The 19,629-nt window shown below is 36.5% G+C and overlaps 2 protein-coding genes across 2 annotated transcripts in view; both read right to left on the bottom strand.

The window, feature by feature from the left end:
- slc8a2a (solute carrier family 8 member 2a) overlaps window positions 1–7,097 on the bottom strand; it is a 34,414-nt gene extending 27,317 nt beyond the window's left edge. The window contains exon 1 of the mRNA XM_084730596.1: window positions 6,991–7,097. The gene's annotated coding sequence lies outside the window, so the exon portion shown is untranslated. The remainder of the gene's footprint in view (window positions 1–6,990) is intronic.
- Window positions 7,098–8,799: 1,702 nt separating this feature from the next.
- Window positions 8,800–15,155, bottom strand: nccrp1 (P1, F-box associated domain containing). The gene is made up of 6 exons (XM_084730597.1): window positions 14,939–15,155; window positions 12,085–12,165; window positions 11,909–12,005; window positions 11,690–11,785; window positions 10,467–10,605; window positions 8,800–9,153 (listed from the first exon to the last, which is right to left on the bottom strand). Exons 1-6 carry the CDS (start codon window positions 15,078–15,080, stop codon window positions 9,007–9,009), a joined length of 702 nt encoding a protein of 233 aa, XP_084586723.1. The 5' UTR covers window positions 15,081–15,155; the 3' UTR covers window positions 8,800–9,006.
- Window positions 15,156–19,629: the final 4,474 nt, after the last annotated feature.

The following is a 19,629-nucleotide window of genomic DNA, read 5'->3' on the forward strand; positions in this document are numbered from 1 at the left end:
TCATTACTGTGATCTTAGAAGATGAAACAAGATGTGCATAAAATCTCTCTCTGCATGTTTCATCTTCTGCAGCCTTTAAGTTGATCTGTCAATATTCAGACTAGCAGGCTACCTATCGACAAAGTTAAACTTTAGTTAAACAGTAGCAGCTTTCAAAATGCTGTACCATATCTCTGCACTGTGTGAAGTAACTAGTCTAATCAACTACCCTGGCTCAATCAGTACCCCTGTGGAATTAATTGGTTCTTGTAGATGCAGCAGGGGAAAGATAACCCAGGTGGTACACAGTCTACGTTCCCTCTGTATCCACCAGGTCAAAATTACCATCAATCTGGACAGCAGCAGTGCAAGCTCGGCTGAGCACAAGGTTTCGTTTACAGCACGGCGGGCAGGCTGCCATGCTGTTCAGTTCCTCAGTTCATCAAGTATGGTGATCTACTTTCAGTCAGCACAGTTCATCTACATTTCTCTGACCTGTTTATATTCAAATGGTGAATTGTAGACCATCATGCCTACAACACTGATCTCAGCAGGTAAAAATCACTGCAAAGTTCTTGCATAGAATTTTACCTGATGAATGTCTGAGCACTAAAACCTTGGTCATAAAGGGAGTACAAAGAGCTGCCTTAAAAGTTAGTGTATGGAAGCTTGCTCAAAGTTGAATGGAAAACCTAGAAAATGGCCAGTTATGCAAGTCCTATTTAACTAAACTAAAATATTTTGGGAAAACCACAACCGCATTTAATTTTTACACCTTAAAGCTACCACTATTACTATTACTACAACTGTAACTACTATTGTATTAATCAACATTAATGCAAGTATGTTTTAAAAGTAGCAAGTGGTCACACAGTGAGAACTAGAGACCATCTTGCAATGGGATCACTGTATTATTACATAAGTACTTGGTACTCAGTACTGACTAACACTCATCTTCAAATGCTGGCTTCATTTTGACCTAAACCACACACAAGAAGTTTGGTAACTGCGTCTTGCAGGGTTGTAATGCTATTGTGCTAACAAAATGTGTCCACAGACAGTCATATTTAACACCTAGCAAAGTTCTCAAAACCACTTCAGCAGTAATACCTGTTATCTGTGGGAGGTATCTCCAAGGCCACATTTTGCCATGATAACAAACACACACACTCAGGTTAACATGTAGCCCTCTGAATCAGAATTAAATCACAAGGTGCCTCGAGATTCCAAGACCTACTAAGTGGCCCATGCCCTTACATGCAAGGGTGATTTCAGGTTAAGCATGAATTGCAAATGGTGAGATCTCTCTTCTTCTCTAATCAGTTTGACTCCGAGTTAAACAATCCATGTGACATCTCTAAGCCATTCTCATCTCTCCTTTCTCCCCCTCAAGTCATTCTACCTCTGCTAAGAACGTTGCACACTTCCTTTTCCAAACATTTCTCCAGGTAGGCTCACTGTAAAGGAAGAGACAGGTGGACAGTGAGAGGCCGCGTGGGGCCGGAGGTGAGGTGGACAGAGAGAGGTTGGTAGACAAACGACTGACAGCCAGCAGACAGCAGCTCCTGAGGTTTCCATTACCTGAGACACTGTGCCCAGTCACTGTCACCTTAGAAGGAACAGCATTCTCAACTTCAGTATGAACCCAGACAGGGACACCAGTTATGCAATATTCAGGATACTGTCAGAAACATCAATAACAGAGAGAATATATAAACAAACACTGCTGGATGTGAGGAGTGATATGACAATGTGATGGTATCAATTCCACAAAAACTTTGCTTCCACACTGTCACTATTTGAGTCATCACTTATTTTTGAAAAGGAGGAGTTTTTTTCCCCAATGTGACTCATTATGGAAAAAGTCTTTACTCATTACCTAGTCTAAGTTAACATATTGCCTCTAATGTTCAGTCAGTGGGTGACAACACATGATTGAGCAACCTAAAGAATAACAACAGCAAGGAAAAGTCAACAAACCACTAACCAATATTTCCGTTTGAAACATTTCTGTGGTGCCTTTTATTTGTCACATTGACCGCTTGGATTCAGGGCAACAATCTAGTTTAGACGAACAAAATGTTAACAAAATGTGCAGAGGCAGCCAGCAGGCCTGAACACACAATAGACCAGGGAGTCAATGAAAACAAAACAGACCCCCACATGCACTAACTCTCCACTCCCAATCGCTCATGCACACACACAGAGAGGCTGGTAAATACTATCGCTTACAGCATGTACACTGCTATAACCTCAAGCTATATAATGGCAGAAATTAAACTGTGACTGACAGCTCTGACACAGGACTACATTATTTCTCTGATCCTAACGTATGTGGCAGGGGCTTTTGGCCTTCATCACACATTAGAGTAGCATTATAAATCAATGACAAAATGAGATGCAGTAATCTAATTTACTCAAGGCAAAAAAGACCCACTGACAAGTCTTGACTTCCCTAAATCAAGTGGATGAAAAGGTTTCAGTAGGAGAGTTGTACTGACTGATCATAGGGGAAATGTGAGAGAAACGTGAGGTGTAGTATAGCCCTTTGTCCTGTGGCACCTGGGATGGCGTGCATATCGGTGCCTGCATACAATGCTGCAGCATTGGTTTACCTGAGCCATCACATACGTGGGGGGGAGGTTGCATTTCAGGATAAGTGTCAGTGAGCTTTAGTGGTAGACTGCTTGGATTTAGCTTCTCAACCGCAAACACATATTGTTTTCCTTGTGCTTAGATGCCGGTCCTAACAAAACACTCTGTAGTACCAGCAACTTGTAAACAGAGCTGCAACTAATGATTCATTTTAATATGAATAAATCTGTTGATTATTTTCTTGATTAATCATCCTATTCATGAAATGCCAAAATACTGTGAATAATTCTCATCACTATATCCCAAAGCCCAAGGACACATAATGTATACACAATGCCAACAGTCCAAACATATAGACATCAGACTTACAATGATATAAAAGAGAAAAATTAAAAGTAAAAGAGACACTAGTCACATTTACCAAGATAGTGACAGCTGTTTGGTATTTTAGCTTGAAAAAAATAAGAATAGTTGCTGATTAATTGCTGACTAAGCAATCAATTCACTGATCATTTCAGCTTTATCAGTAAATCTAAATCTAGTCTAAATCTAATAAGTTACATATTAGTATAACAAAGACTCAATAATTGTAATAATTGCCATGATTAAGTTTAATTATGTAAAAATACAGTCTGCTTTAGTATTCTGTTATCTACTTGTTCTGAGGTGCTGAAATGACCCAAAGGTCATTGTAATCCATTCTTAACATAAGTGACATGTTCATGACCTATGAGAAACAGAGCAGGACACAACAGCATGCATAAGTGTAAAAAAATACATATGCAAAAACCAAAGAGTGATCATAGTGTCTTTTTGGATGCTCATTTGAAAAGTGATATTAGTGATATCGTGTGCATAATCAAATATAATGGATTGGCACCAGGGGTGTATCTGCAGTCAACGCCTCCTGTCTCATACATCACCAACTCTTAACACGCCTGTGGGCAGCCATTACTGTCATGGACACAAGAGATGGGTGAGTGGGACGGACACTGTATGTGGTGCTGCCAATCTGCTAAATGAATGATGCTTTTATGTTGGTTAAATGTCAGCTCTGAAGTTCAGCCCTTATCAGGAAATGTCAGGGAATGATCAGTCAGAATAAAATCAATGGGACCTTCTGAGTGTCCATCAGGAGTTCAATACACATACACATTAACACACACTGCTAAAGATACCCTTGACTTAACAGTCTTAAATTTTAATTTCTTCCTTCAACTAAAAGAAACTGGCGGAAAAAACTAGGGATGCAACTAATGAATATTTTCATTGTCAGTTAATCTGCAGAAAATAAATCATTTGTTCTATAAAATGTCAAACAATTGTGAAAAATGTTCAGCATACTGTAGCATGCTGTCTTCAAATTGCTTCTTTTGTGTAACCAGCAGTCCAAAACTCAAACACTCTTCATTTACCAGGGTTTGACATTAGCCAAGACCACACAATGTAGCAATCAACTTTCATCCCTTTACTGCGAGCCCTCACTATCAAAACAATACAGTTCCTCAAACATCCCAATTCCTTCTGGAGTTTTAGTTCAACACTCTAAAACATTGAACAGTACTCATCACTGGCTAGCTACTGACACACTATAAATATGGCCTATCCAGTTATATATCAGTATATATCGGGATCTGCATATATTAGCTGATAAATATCAGCAATACTAACATCTGATTTGACAGGTTTCCAGGGCATTTAATTGGAATTAGAATAGGCAAAATGCTCTATAAGTATTATTACATTGTTTTGTGCAGTTTTTTATTTTTGTTTTTGTTGTTATACTGTTGTCGGTTAAATTTGGTTCGGTCAGTGCTATGAAATATTACATCATCTGTCTCTGTTCACTTCGTCTTAGCCTTCCTTGCCAACAGATGTGCATAAACTACAGATTATATAAAGTACTTATTAACAGCCAAAAATATTACTATATTGGTTGAAAAAAAAACTTATTGTGCATTGCTAGCTACCAATATGTAGGGCTACTCCATTACGAGTTTATTAAGCCTACTTAAACTGCAAAAGTGATGTTTACAGAAGAAGTAGTAACACAAAAGGCGGATTATGAAAAAAACAAATGACAACAAAAATGCAGGAGTGATAGAAGCAGGAGTTTAAATCTGTAGTATATGATGTAATTTGCTGTGGTGTGTGCCCCCAGTTTCCACAACTTGTCGAGAAGCCTTGCTCGAAACAGTGAAACAGTAAAACGATGCCTACAGGGAAGACCACATCACAAAGCATGGGAATAGTGGACAACACAAATGTTATGTCGCAGTTGAAGGTTGAGTTAAGTTGCATTAAACTGCCTTTTTTGTATGTTTTTACATAAATTGACATTTGGGCCACTGAATTTAGGGGCTTGGTGGCCTGTGAGGCCAGTGCTTAAAAGTTTTAGCTGAGCATCTATCCATGATTTACTATCATAAATGACAAAGAAAAGCAATAAATCATTACATTTAAGAAGCTGGAATCAGCAAATTATTTTTGCTTGAAAAATGACTGAAACAATTTGTTTATTATAAAACACTTTAGCTAGCAGCTAATTTTCTTTTGATCGACTTATTGACTGATCATTGCAGCTCCAAAAGCAACTGAGCAGGGCATTGTTAGGATGACGTGTGGAGTAGGGCTGCACAGTTAATTGCAATATTATCGAAACTGCAGAGCTGAATACAAAGCACAATTTCTTGAAAAGGGAAAATTGCATAAGAAAACAGCATTATCATGAAGTACTGAAGCACTGCAGAGACACCCTGGTCTACAAATCTTGTTCCCCAGATGAAAGAAACAGGTTTGTTTGGTACAGACCTAACAAACATCACATCATCACAATGTTAATAGTTTTGTTTTTTCAATAAAAATGAAAATTGTAATGCAAAAATGATCATTCCCACTAATCGCGTTGCATATTGCAATCACAATTTCAGTCAAAATAATCGCAATATGACTTTTTTACCACATTGTGCAGCCCTGGTGTGAACTGTCATATATACATGCATTACAGCAGGAATAGCATAGATGTGTTTTTCTACAGTCAACCAAATGCTGCATAATGTGCCATAACTAACACAGCTTCCAGTGTAGTGGTTGAAACACATATTGGTGGTAGGTTTTTTTTGGTGGCTGAAAAGTTAGGCTAAGGAAGGACTGAACTGGTCTCTAGCAAAATGTAATACTTTCTACTGAACAAGATTTCACTTTTTAAATATTAAACACTCTCATTTTGTACTTTTGTAGGTATTGTATGTTTTACAAACCAAATACATTTACAATACGCATTTCCTTGCTGAATCCTAACTAACTATACAATAGACCAGGGGACTGCAACCTTTGCTATTCAAAAGATGGTCCAAAAAACAAACAAAAATCTGTCTTAAGCCTAAGAACGTAGCAGCTTTTCTTTTGCTAGATTCAACATCTGTCATTGCATAAACAACGGGCAACATATTTTCCGTACTAGTCACCTTAAGTGAATTAATGAGAGATGCAAAGACGAGTAGTCCAGTCTGCCCCAGTCTTCCTTACCTGTTTTGTAATTCAGAATGATGAATGATTTGTAAAGCTCTCTTGATAAAAAAAAAACTATATACTAAAACTATAACATCCATAGCTTAGAAATTGAAGACTTGCCACCAGCAAAACATGGGATAAGGTGCCAAGCACATTTGACTTAACAAAATATTAAAACATTTTTTTCAGTCAGTGTAGAAGCTACATATTTTCACAGTCAGAAAATGTGAGAATCACATTGTCTTCAACAATGATACACGAAAATGTCAAAAAAAAAAAAAAAAGAACCATATTTCATCTATTTTTGTCAAAGCCACGGGGAGCTCCTGGATGCGGCTCCAGAGATGCAGGTTGTTGATCCCTGGAATAGACCTTTTCAACAGCAGCCGTGATTATATGAAATAGCAGTGTAAACACAGATGTTACCAATGATGTTAATTGAGGTCCCGTTCCATTCAGGTCAAACACAGTCAGGGTCCCGATATTGTGCATGTTGGCTCTGCTGCTCTAAATGCAACGGGACCTTAATTAGCATCACTGACAGCACCTGTGTTTACCCTGTTACTTAATATCAATATGGCTGCTGTGAAAACGGTCTTTACATGATTCACTGAGACAATATTTTACTTGTAGGGTCTTAACCAAACGCTTGCTAGCTACCTCTTACTTAATGAAAAAACTTAAAATAACCCACTGCTCTGAGTTAATTATTAGTAGTTATTTAAGTCAGTAGTTAAGTACATATGATTTAACGCAGTGGTGACCGTTTTTCTATTGATAGTCAGTCTTTTATCAATCAAAACTACACACGGGTCACGAGGGCGTAGCCTTTGGCGGTCTCCCAAAAAAGCCGGTTTGTCCGTGGGCCGGTGCACCTGCTCCTCTGCCCGTCCCGTTTCTTACCTTTAGCTTTATGGCACAGCTCCACCACAGGCTGCCATTGCTTCGGAAAGTCTGGAAACACACGACTGGTAAAACTATCCCGGTCTCGACACACAGCTGAAGTCACAGAGTGAACTTCCCCGTTAACTCACATTGCCGGTAACTAACAGCAGTGATGCTGAGAGCCCACGCGGGGGATGACGTGCGGCATTCAATGTGTCCTCCAACATTCCTGCTTCGGTCAATGTGCAGTTTGTAAAAGCGACGTGTTGACGCTGATTTAAGAGTCTGTGAACTGAAATATAATAACAAAAATATCCATCCGGTGGCATTTGAGTATTCTGTGGATTTAAGCGTAAAACAGCTAGTTTACGTCCAGCAGCAAATATAAATGACTTATTTTGTGTTATACTTATATTCATACACACTCGTCCGAGGGCACGTGAAGGCAGCACAAGCAGGGACAGTGCGCAATTGCAAAGCTCAAAACACTCCTGTGGAAAGTGAACTGCCTCAGCCGGTCACTGTAAAAGTTTAAACCATATTTCTTTCCTGAATGTGCGAAATGAGTCTAAATTTTAGAAGTCTATACTAGTCTTTAACTAGTTCAGTGCGAGTTTCGACTGAAACCATATCTTAAATGTTAACTTTTAACTTCCATCCTTCCACACGTCTTTGCAGATGTGGTGCCACATTGTAATAAGACACCCTTTTAAATGGTTTACGTTGTAATGGCTTTATTAATGGTTAATGAATTTGGGGATACTTTGTATAGTACTTTAAGCCATTAGTAAGAACATGTTTGGGGTTGCTAGTCTGTGAAAACTTCCATTGACTTGAGGTGATCCTTTCCATTTGGTAATAAAGCAGTTATTCCTGTTTGTTAATTGATTATCAACAGTAATCATGTGACATTTGTAACTCACTTTCTAATAAAGTCATTAATATAGGGTTTTAATCGTAACGTAACAAGGCAAAAAAGATGTAACACAAAAGGCATAACAAGATATAACAAGAAAAAAGTTATAATAACACAAAATGTAAAAGACATAAGACAAAAAGACGTAAAAAGACAAAAAAGATCTAACAAGACAAAAAAGACCTAACAAGACAAAAACAACATAAAAGATTTAACGAGACAACAATGATGTAAAAAATGTAACATGACAAAAGACCTAAAAAAAAACAAAAACAACATGCAGAAATGACAGAAAAGGCATAACAAGACAAAAAATAATGTAAAAGATGTAAAAAGACAAAAAAAAAGACTTAACTAAAAAGAGGGAAAAGGTGTCAAAATGTAACAAGACAAAAAGATGTAAAAGTTGTAACAAGACAACAACAAAAAAATAAATAAATAAAAGACCCAACAAGACAACAAAATAAAAGACACAATAAAAAGACGTAACAAGATGAAAGAGACAGAGCGAGACTCGACTGTGAGGTTCAGTTGGGTCTGCACAGAAACAGCTGGTAGAAATGTTTTTCAGACGATGACTTTTTACATCTATACTTTTGAGCACATTTCAGAGCCTGTACTTTTACATTTTTGCTTGAATAAAGAAGGTGACATCTACTTATATCACAAACATTTTTACATCAGTACCTGTATTTCTACTTGAGTAAAGAATGTGTGTACTTTTGCCACCTGTGGACAGGATCATCCCCCACAGGAACATCAACTGTCCTCTACCCACACAGTCAAGAAGAAGAAGATGATGAGTTTGAGTGTATAGACAGTTTTTATGCAGTATACTGTATGTCTACTTCATGCAGAATATTTTTTCAGACACAGGTTTCACTGCTTGAAAGAAATAATGAACTTTGAAATAAGAAAAGTGTGTTTTATTACTGCACAAACCAGTCACAGGTATTCTAAAATTAACTTCAAAGCAAATGCAACAGTTTAAAACCAACCATCCAACAATCAGTATAAAAAACAATTAAAAAGATTGACGATTACACATTTTGTTGTGTTTCTAAGCGCATGTTGATTAGATGGAGTGTGTCTGCTGGCAGTTTTCAGTCGGATTCAGCCTAGGAGCTGGTTTTGGTTGGCTTGACAATGACTGAGCTGCCGGTGAACTTCGTACTGTAGAACCCGTTCAAGAAACTGTTCTTCAGCCGGTGAACAAAGTGGACATATCTCACCCCAGGTCCATATCCAGAGAACACATGGGACTCCTACAGGCCAACAGCGGGACATGCAGTCAAACACTGGACTCCTGGCCCTTCAGATTACTCTACCTGTCAGGGGACTAACTAATTTGTCAAAGGAAATAAACCTTTCTAGAAATGGAGATAATGTTTCTGATCTTACATTTGACAGAAGCAATTCAATGTTCATTTTGCCTCATATACATACACGCCCAAAATATGGAGCAATTGTGATATTAAATCAACTTACCATCAATTCTTTTTCAATGCAAAAACAAAACTTTAAATGATTGTATATAAAAAATAAATAAAATATATATAAAAAAATAAATAAGCAAAAAGACTAAATACATATGTAAAGAAAACAAACTTGGGTTAGTGGTTTTGTAACAAAGAGGGTATTTTCTGAGATATATGCTTTTACTTTAATGTACGTAGAGGATCATATGGACAGACAAATATTAATTTATTCACATTTGAGTCTCATAAAATTACTTGAAAATGAACTGAATTCATTGATGATAAGCTGACTTTATATTTTGGGGGGTCAAAAATATGGATTTTCTTTTATTTTCTTAATATGTCTTTTTCAAATTGTTTAATGTTATTCATTGATTAGTATTTGTTGCATTTCTTTCAGAATTTGATCTACAATATTTTCACATTAAGTTATTTTACTGTCACAATTGCTCCATGTGTATAATTCCTACGGCATTAATCTAGCGCCCTCTATGGGTTATACCTTAGAATGCCACCCACGGCTGGGATTTAATTCAGACTGATGATGTGTTTGTCAGACCTCCATGAAGGCGTAGAGTTGATATGGCTTCTTTGCCTTTGTTTGAAGAATCAGTTTATGGTGCAATTTCACCAAAAGACAAAGTGCCTTAGTGTTTTTTATCCATGGTCGTCTACATAACTCAAGTAAAACTTCTTGGAGTTCTGCACCTTAAATTTTTTTGGATATTGTGTATTTAAAAACAACAGAAATACTGTTTTGATTTAGTAATAAAAGGCTTTCTGTTCATATTCAACATTTTGAGAAGAAAATTTGAATTTAAGAGGATTGTGCATCTTTGAAATAAATAAGAGAACCAATGGAAAATACACATATGTTTCAGTTTTGGGAATACAATGTAAAATGAGGGGATTTATCATTTAGATGATTTTGCACTGCTGATACTCGGGGTTATCTTATTTGAAAAGACTGTATAGGATAGGCAAAGATAAGCTTTAGGCTTCTGCTTATTCCTTTTTCAGTTGCTGACTGTGAATTATATTGTGTAAAATAATACATTTTTATTTTAAACTATTCATATTGATTCATTTGTTCAACTGACCTCCTTCCAGTTGTGTGAGTAACTGCTGAGGTCCTCGGTGGGGTTGGCAGTGTGCTCTGAGATCACTGTGCTTTTGTCTGCACCCAGTAGCTTGACATGCAGCTGGTAGATGGATGCATGCAGCTGACTCTCCTCATACCTGACAAAAAGACAGAGAGTTACAAGCTTCTGGTGGAGCAAGAAATCACAATGGTTGCAGGTTTATCATTACTGAACCTCTCCCTGGAGGAAAGTCCCATTTTCCTTAGAATTAGTATCAAATAAGACCTTGTCTGACAATAATGAAACAACAATGGATTCATTATTCAGACAAACCAGTAAAACTAATTACTGTTAATTTATTCACTATGTAGCTTTACTCACTGTCTTAATGTACCGGCAAAATTGATTTTGATTTTGACTTTTTATTCTCAACATTTCTACTTAATTCTCAAAATGCAAAAAAACAAAAGCTGCCTTAATAAATACTCCAGACAAAGCCAAACATGTACTTTACATGCAGTGTTGGTTGTGCAAGTTCACACTTAAGAAGAGGTAGCTCAGAGTTCACAGAGATTAAAGAGAACTAGTTCACTTTCATTTCTTTAGGGGTTTTTTGTTTTTGTGAATTTTTTTTGAAACATTTTCCTATCAGGGACACTTGAGTCTATATAATGTTATACTAAATGGAATGCAATATTCAATTTTTGTTTTTGTATTTATTTTATTGGTAAATGTAAAATTACTTTTAACTCAATTCAAATAATCCTTCCATCCTTCTGCAAAAACAGAGACCTATTTTTGTTTTGTTTTTTTGCAAGTGATGTTACAATTGCCCCCGGTCTCCCCTATGTTAGAATATTGACTTAGTATCTCAAAATAATAATGACTAAGTATACAAGTCATTTTGAGAAAGTTTCTCATTATTTGGAGATTCCAATACATTCTTTTGGTGAAGTTTCTAATTATAATGACTTACAGGATCTTCTTTTTTCATCATATTGGCAGAGACAGGGTTCCATAGATACGGATGTTTGTTGATGAGTGTATAACTCAGATCTGTCTGTGTGTTTCTCAGCGTTAACACACTCCAGCCTGCAGTGTAGTTCATACACTTCACTGATACACCACAGAATTATAGACAAACATGAGGCTTCATGACCACAAAAGTTTTTATATCATGTCAACACATTTCTTCATATTTGCACACTCTCTGGGATGGAAGGTGCTGCTCTTTAACCTACCAGTCTTGAATGACGATTTCAGGCTGAAAATCATCCAGCAGCTCGTCCCACAGGCCCTCTGCCTTCAGGTCCACAACCTGCTCCATGGAGAACCAGCTGAGGACAACAAAGAAAAGAGTTACTCTCAACACATTCATTATGTGGGGTAAACTTTTAGGTACTGGTAATCCCTCTTAGAACCAGCCGTATGATAAACCTCTAATTCCCAGTAACACCCACCTGTACTGAGGCAACGCACAAATCACAACACCTTCTGGGATGCCGCTGGTATCATAGGGGAGGACCTCTGTGCTCGTGGTCCAGCCGCTGAAGTCGCCTATGAATTAATAGAGACGTTAACCTCACCAAACCCAAAACTTCATTCGTGTCCTTTACTGATCCCTCCTGTCTCTCACCATCAGGCTGGAAACGTGGAGGTCCACGGTCGGGCTCCTCAGGCAACTCAGGTTCAGGTGGAGGGGTGTCTTTGCTCAAGCCTGACAGAAGTACAACAAGGGGACAAGGGACAACAAGACAAAAAAAAAAAAGATATTAACGGCAAATACTTTGTTACTGTACTTAAGTAGGTTCCTCAGGTATCTGTACTATTTGAGTATTTGTTTTTCCAGCAACTTTTAACTTTTACTCCCTACATCTGAACACAAATATCTGTACTTTCAACTGATTATGTTTTCAAAACAGGCTTGTTACTTTAGTTTTAATACATAATGAAAACATAAAAGGATGAAAACAACATAAAAGACAAAACACAGTAAAAGATCCAACAAGACAAAAACAATGTAAAAGACAAAAATGATGAGACAAAAAAAGATGTAACGGGACGTAACAAGACATAATGAGACGAAAACAACAATAAAACAAACAAACAATAAAAGTTTTAACGAGATGAAAATGACATAAAAGACGTAACAAGATGAAAATGATGTACAAATACACAACAGGACCAAAATTACATAACAAGACAAAAAAATTGTTACAAGACAAAAACAAGAAAAAATACATGACAGGATGACAGACAAAAATGGCTTAAGAGACGTTACAAGACAAAAATGCCATAAACAAGACAAAACAGACAGAAAGAGAGACTAAATTGCAGAGAAAGGGTGAGGTTCAGTTAGCTTTGCACAGAAACAGCTGGTAGAAATCAGGCTGACTTTTTACTTTTATACTTTGAGCAACTTTCGGAGCCTGTACTTTTTCACTTTTACTTGATTAAGGAAGCTGAATCAGTACTTCTACTTGTTCTGTTTTTTACGCAACTATCTGTACACAACTGTACAATAGTTGGTGGTGCCACACCTGCTGAGGTCCCTGTAATCCCGCTGTAAATACCACAAAGCCAGAGAATATATCTTTCTGACAGGGTCACTGGGTGTGTCTCTGTCTCTGTGTGTATCAGTCAGCAGCTCATGAGGCTCACGTCAGCATGTTGTGTTTGGTGTCATTGAAGTATCTGATTTTTCAACTTCAATTCTTTCTTCTCACCCAACAGAAAACAAGACGTCACTCGAGTTTCCCAAAACGACAGTGTGCAAACAGTTTCTGAGTTTCATGCATTCCTTCGTATGATCCTGTGTTTTAATGCATGAGGTTTTCAAACCTCTTGTGTACAAAACACACCCGTCTCTGACAGTAAACTGAATATCTTTGGGTTGTACACAAAACAAGACTTAATAGGATGTGATCTTGAACATTTAGAAACTTTTTTTTCAGAACTTTCTGACATTTTATAGATCAAACAAGGAGCTGATTAATGGAGAAAATGATCGACAGATTAATAATAATAATGAAAATAATCGGGAGAGACTTGAAAAATAGGTTCAAACATGTGGAGCACACGGACCTCTGCCTCCTCTTCAGTATAATGGAACTAGATAGCACTACTGTGCTGTACTGTACTACTGTGCTGCTCAACATGCTAAAAATTCATTTCAAATCAGCAGCAATACTTCTTTCCAGACACTGGTCTCGAAGTTTTCCAGTTGTATTTGAGCACCACAAGCCAAGCACCATTTAGTCCCATTATACTGTAGAGAAGTCAGACATCTCTACAGGCGACATCTCCAAAACTCTGCAACTCACACTAAAACCATCTATGGTTAAATAGCACTACAGGCCAGGGGGAACGTGTATTTTGCATGAACTGTCCCTTTAAGCCAGTGGTTCTCAGATGGTGTGCAGAGGCACACTGGTGTGCTGTGGTATTGTGACAACCTTACCTTACTATACAAAACATGTGAATGAATTTTAATAGTCTGTACACTGCACTTTGTACACACTTATTTCCCAACACGGAGGCAAATTCTATACCCTAACAAAAAAAATCCTTTATAAACCTTCCTTCAAAGTGAACCCCAGTTTTCACACAGTTCACACAGTTGCTGGATTGTGTGACAGAGTGTGACACATCAAAGGTCCTGATAGACTAACGCCTAACTGGAACTCTGAGTCATAATTAGGGCTGCAACTAACCCTCTCACATCAAGACTTTATGCTGCAACATGTAATTTTTAACAATTGCTTGGACTGTCAGTGGCCATCAGGGGACTGGTGTTGGAAATTAACTTTGGTTATAAGCATGTACACAGTGCATCAGACACTGTGTATGCAACTGTCAATGTTTTATGTTTTCCCTAACAAATAAACAAATAAACTAAGCTTCTTTTTTTCCACTTGGAAACTGGTCTCCATTCACTGTGGGAGATTCTGCAACACTGTTCTCCTGTGAAAAAACATGACATGACATGAGGGTGAGTAGATAATGTAGTGGCTGAACTATTCCTTTAAACGTCTGGTATTGTGACAGTTCTTCTACAGGGGAGTCACCATCATTGCATTATACTTCCCAACAGTACTGGTCAGATTACACAAATTACGGTTGTTGGCTCAACTTTTCCTCTCGTTACCAAACAGGAGTGGTGACTAACTGCCTGCAAGTTAGTACAAAACAATGAAACCACCTCAGTATCAGGTTCTCAGCAAGGTTAGTTACTCCGTGATTACAAATGAATCAAAACTTTACAATGAGACTGAAGAAACTTTGGAAACAGTTTTAAAGACTCTGAAACAACCATACAGTTAGTGCAGTAACAGGCCAAAATGTAGCAACATCATGTAGCAACATCTGGATCATCAGAGAACTCAAAGCGACTGTAAATCAGTGTTACTGAACTCTGATGTGATCTGAATCCTGTCTCTGCGTCAGTAGAGAACAGGAGAACAGTTCCCTGTCAGTGTCGTGTGTGGTACCGTGAGGCGCAGGGTTCTTCAGTAAATTTCTCCCCAGCGGTTTGGCGTCATACACGGACTTCCAGTCCAGGCTGTCGGGCATCGGAGCTCCCTGCAGGCTCCACTCAGCCTCACATTTCTTCTTCCACTCAGCTGCAGACATGGTGCGACGTATTACTGTCAGATCTGACAGTCTCTCAGTGAACCATGCAGGAAGTGTGTGAGGATTTCTCCCAGATCTACGCCACACCCCAGTGTCGCAATGTAAGCAAGGCAATACACACTGCTCCCTGGTCTCTTAAAGTCACAGTACTTTAATCATGTCCCAGTAGAGATGGATAGAAACATAATTATGAGGGGAAAAGTCATTATTATCATTATCAGATAAAAAGTCTAATTATAGATAAAAAACGTCATAAAACAAGTCATAAAAAAGTTCTAATTATGAGAGAAAAGTCATAATTATGGGATAAAAGTAATAATAATGAGATTTTAAAAAGTCATAATAATGAGATAAAAGTTATGATTATGAGGAAAAAAGTCATAATTATGAGATAAAAAAAAGGCATAATAATGAGATTAAAAGTCTAATTATGAGATAAAAGGTCATAATTATGAAATAAAAAGTAATAAGGAAAAAGTAATAATTATGGGATAAAATGTCTAATTATGAGATTTAAAAAGTCATAATTATGAGATAAAAGTAATAATTATGAGACAAAAAGTAATTATTATTGCATAAAATAATAATAATTAAGAGGAAAAAGACATAATTATGAGATAAAAAAGTCATAATTATGTGATAAAAAGTCATAATTATGAGATAAAAAGTCAAAATTCTGTGATAAAAAATTCATAATTATGAGGAAAAAGTGATAATTGTGAGGAAAAGTAATAATTATGAAATAAAAAGTCTAATTATGAGACAAAAAGTAATAATTATGAGCTAAAAAGTCATAATTATGTGATTAAAAGTAATAATTAATTAATTAAGAATTAAATAAAAAGTCTAATTATGAGATTTCAAAAGTCATAATTATGTGATTAAAAGTAATAATTAATTAATTAAGAATTAAATAAAAAGTCTAATTATGAGATTTCAAAAGTCATAATTATGAAAAAGTTGAAACTATGGGATAAAAAAAATCATCGCTGTTGGAAATGGTCTTACATACAAATGGCAGTAAAAAGTTATTAGAGGAGTCAAAATAAAACTCAATAAATTAATAAATTATAATGTTGGTTAAATCATTAAAATAGAATGTGAAAACACAAGCCTGTACTTTGCCTTCAAACTCTAATTACTTCATTTGAAAAACATCCTGTAACACCAGCCAGCTGATAAAAAAAACATGAAAACTTTATTTTACTCCTCTGTTTATCTTTCAATAGCTCCTTTAAAAGGACTGTTAACTCCAAAATCAAAAAGACATAACCTGTAGTGCTATTTATCCATCTAGATAGTTTTGGTGTAAGCTGACAGGTTTTGGAGATATCAGCCATCTAATATAATAGAACTAATTGATAATCAAAATAGATGAACATAAATTTAATAGTTGATTAATAATAGATTAATCATTGCAGCGCTAAGTGTTTTATGTTTGTTGTTAGGTTTATTAGTTTGTCCAGCTGTTCCTTCCTTTGTTGTGAGCAATTTATTTATTTATTGATTGATTAATTTAAAGATAATTTAATTTTAGTAGGAAAACAATTTTAAACTTCTATTCCTACTAATAATCTCTATTTTTACTAACTGTATCTGTAATCTGATCTGATCTTTTTTTTTTTTTTTTTAATCTGTGCCTGTAATGGAATGCAGTTACTTTTTTTGTATCCAGGTTACATAATCCTGTTACATGTAATCTGTTACTCCCCAAGCCTGATTATAATCAATCACTGATATAGTTCGTAAATGTTCCAGTTACAGACTCCACAATCCACAGAACACAACAAATCACTTATATTCTACAGTTTTATGAGACAGCAGTGGGAGTCTGTCAGTTAACTCTTATTGTTTCTTTACCAAGCACTTTGCCCCCACAGGATCCCTCCATGGTTACAGGACTGTTGTAGAGACACAACTGCCTCGACCTTTGACTGCTGATATACTTATATTACTTATACTTGTGGTGCACTAACATGGATCAAAATGTAAGCTGAATGTGTTCAGACCTCTAAATGCAAGTTAAGACTGTGTTAGTGCCCATGGCATCATGGGTAACTGTCACATCTGTGAAGGCCTCATTAATGCTGAAATGTACATACAGGTTTTTGAGCAACATACGCCGCCGCCCAGACGACGCCTCTTTCAGAGACGTCCCTGTTTATTTCAGCAAGACAATATCACAACACATTCTGCACGTGTTCCAACAGCGTGGCTTCATAGTAAAGGAGTTCAGGTACTAGACTGACCTGCCTGCAGTCCAGACCCGTCTCCCATTGAAAATGTTTGGTGCATTATGAAGCACAAAATACAACAACAGAGACTCTAGACTGCAGAGCACCTGAAGTCATATATTAAGCAAGAAAGAGAAAGAATTTCACTTTATAAACTTAAGCAATTAGTGTTTCCAGTTCCCAAATGCTGATTAAGTAATGTATCACAGTGGTAAACATGCTTCTGTCACAACTTGTTTGGCAATGTGTTCCAGATATCAAATTTAGAATCAGTGTATATTTACAAAAAGCAATAAAGTTTATCAGTTTGAATATTAAATACCTTTGAACTGTATGCAATTGAATATAGGTCAAAACATTATTTTTGCAAATCATTGCATTCTGTTATTATTATTATTATAGTTTATGCAACATTTAAACTTTTTTGGAATTGGTAATGAAATGAGTTCAGTATTTCCAGCTGAACTTGTTGAAATGAACTATAATAATAATGTGACTCTGCTCTGATTGTTGGAATCAAAGGCTCTCTAAACGTCTGTTTGAGGGTCAAAGGTCAATGTCAGCTGCAGATAGTAAATAGCTTTTACTATAAATCTAGATGAATTTGTAGTCATTTTTAAGGAGGAATGTGTGTAATCAAGATTCATTATAAAAATGTCAAAAGCTTGTATTTCTTTTGACTTGCCATTATTGCTCATTTCTCTCTTGCTACATTAAACATGTCTGTCTTTTTACTCTCCACTGTAGCTGTAGAAGGACAGACTGTAAAAAGCTCTTCTCTTACTGACACAACACTTGTTTGGCAAAACTTTCCAGTACACACTACAAACTGTATGTTGTCAGCAAGGTTGTAAGGGTTAATTTAAAACGCATTCCAAAACTGTTACTAATTATCTACTAATTACTTAAAAAATGTAGTCAGTAATGAAATGCAAGTATCAAAATATTACTTTCTCTTACTTTTGGATTACCTCAATACCAAATGTTATGAAATAGTTTAGATAATATAGTGTTTTTAGTGCTGCAACTAATGATTATTTTCATCATCGATTAAATCAGTTTTCTCAACTAATCAATCAATTATGTGGTCCATGAAATGTCAGAAAGTAGTGAAAAATGTTGATCAGTCCAAGATGATGTCCTCAAATGTCGTGTTTTGTCCACAACCCAAACATATTCAGTTTAATGTCAGAGAAAACAGAAAATATTCACTGAAGAGACAACAACGACCTGCTCTGAGTCAGCTCTATTTGGAGGATCAGCCGTAAATCTCTCAGAGAGGTTGACAAAGTCTGCTTTTCGAGACTGGACTCGAGTCATAACACAAGCGGGGTAAACAGGTGTTTGTGGTGCTCGGTCACTGGGGTCAGGCTGTTCAGAAGACACAGATAATATGATAATTTGGACATTCTCAGTTTATTGATTGATTGGTTGATTTAAGGACAAAAAAACAGCACCCACCCAGTGAATTTTTTCCCATTCCCATTTCCCATTTTTTCACTAGTGCGTGAACTGTGTATGGTAGTACATTGGTCTTTATTATAAACTACTAATAATCCCCATTTTTACTAAATGTATCTGCAATATTATTGTCTTTTTTATCTGTAACTATAATACAGTTACCTTTTTGCATCCAGATTATGTAATCCTGTTACGTGTAATCTGTTACATGTGACAGGATGATCTGATCTGCACTGATTTGACCGGTGAGTTGGATTTGGGATTTCTTATAAATATCCACATTAAGTTGATCTTTTAGTCAAGCTGACAGAGAGGGGCAGAGTCAACATTCACAGCAAATTCTTTGTCTCCACCTTGTGGAATCTAGCAGTATGTTTAACAGTCCAGTCAACACTAATCTTTACTTTAAACTGCAGACATACAGTACATAGGCTTTGAAGAACACAACAGATGCAATGCAGTTTCTAAAGGAAGCACTAATGTCTCTTGTATTTTCAGCATAAGTGCTTTTGTTGCAGTCAAATTCATGAATACACTTTCTCTTTTACACATTAGCAATCCTGAAGGCAATGCAATCAAACATCAATTTACTGAAGCTTACAAGTCAAGACTGGGGCTGAAACTAACAGTTATCGTATTATCCATAAATCGGTCCATCATTTTCTCTACTGATCGATTAGTTGTTTGGCCGAGAAAATGTCAGAAAATATCGATCAGAAATGTCCGTCAGAGAGCGACTTTTTACTTTTATACTCTGACTACATTTCAGGGGCTGTACTTCACTTTTACTTGAGTAAATAAGATGAATCAGTACTTCTGCTTTTACCAGAGTCTATTTTTATACATGTATCTGT

Source organism: Lutjanus erythropterus, chromosome 11, assembly GCF_056507025.1.
Source record: "Lutjanus erythropterus isolate fLutEry1 chromosome 11, fLutEry1.hap2, whole genome shotgun sequence".
NCBI classification, from domain to species: Eukaryota; Metazoa; Chordata; class Actinopteri; order Lutjaniformes; family Lutjanidae; genus Lutjanus; species Lutjanus erythropterus.

Excerpts from the sequence above, each read along its gene's own strand:
- nccrp1 (XM_084730597.1), bottom strand. The coding sequence starts at position 15,080 with ATGTCTGCAGCTGAGTGGAAGAAGAAATGTGAGGCTGAGTGGAGCCTG. Across the intron at positions 10,606-11,689 it reads GAAATCGTCATTCAAGACTG|GTATGAGGAGAGTCAGCTGC; the intron begins GTAGGTTAAAGA and ends TCTTTTTGTCAG. Across the intron at positions 9,154-10,466 it reads ACTCACACAACTGGAAGGAG|GAGTCCCATGTGTTCTCTGG; the intron begins GTCAGTTGAACA and ends GTTGGCCTGTAG.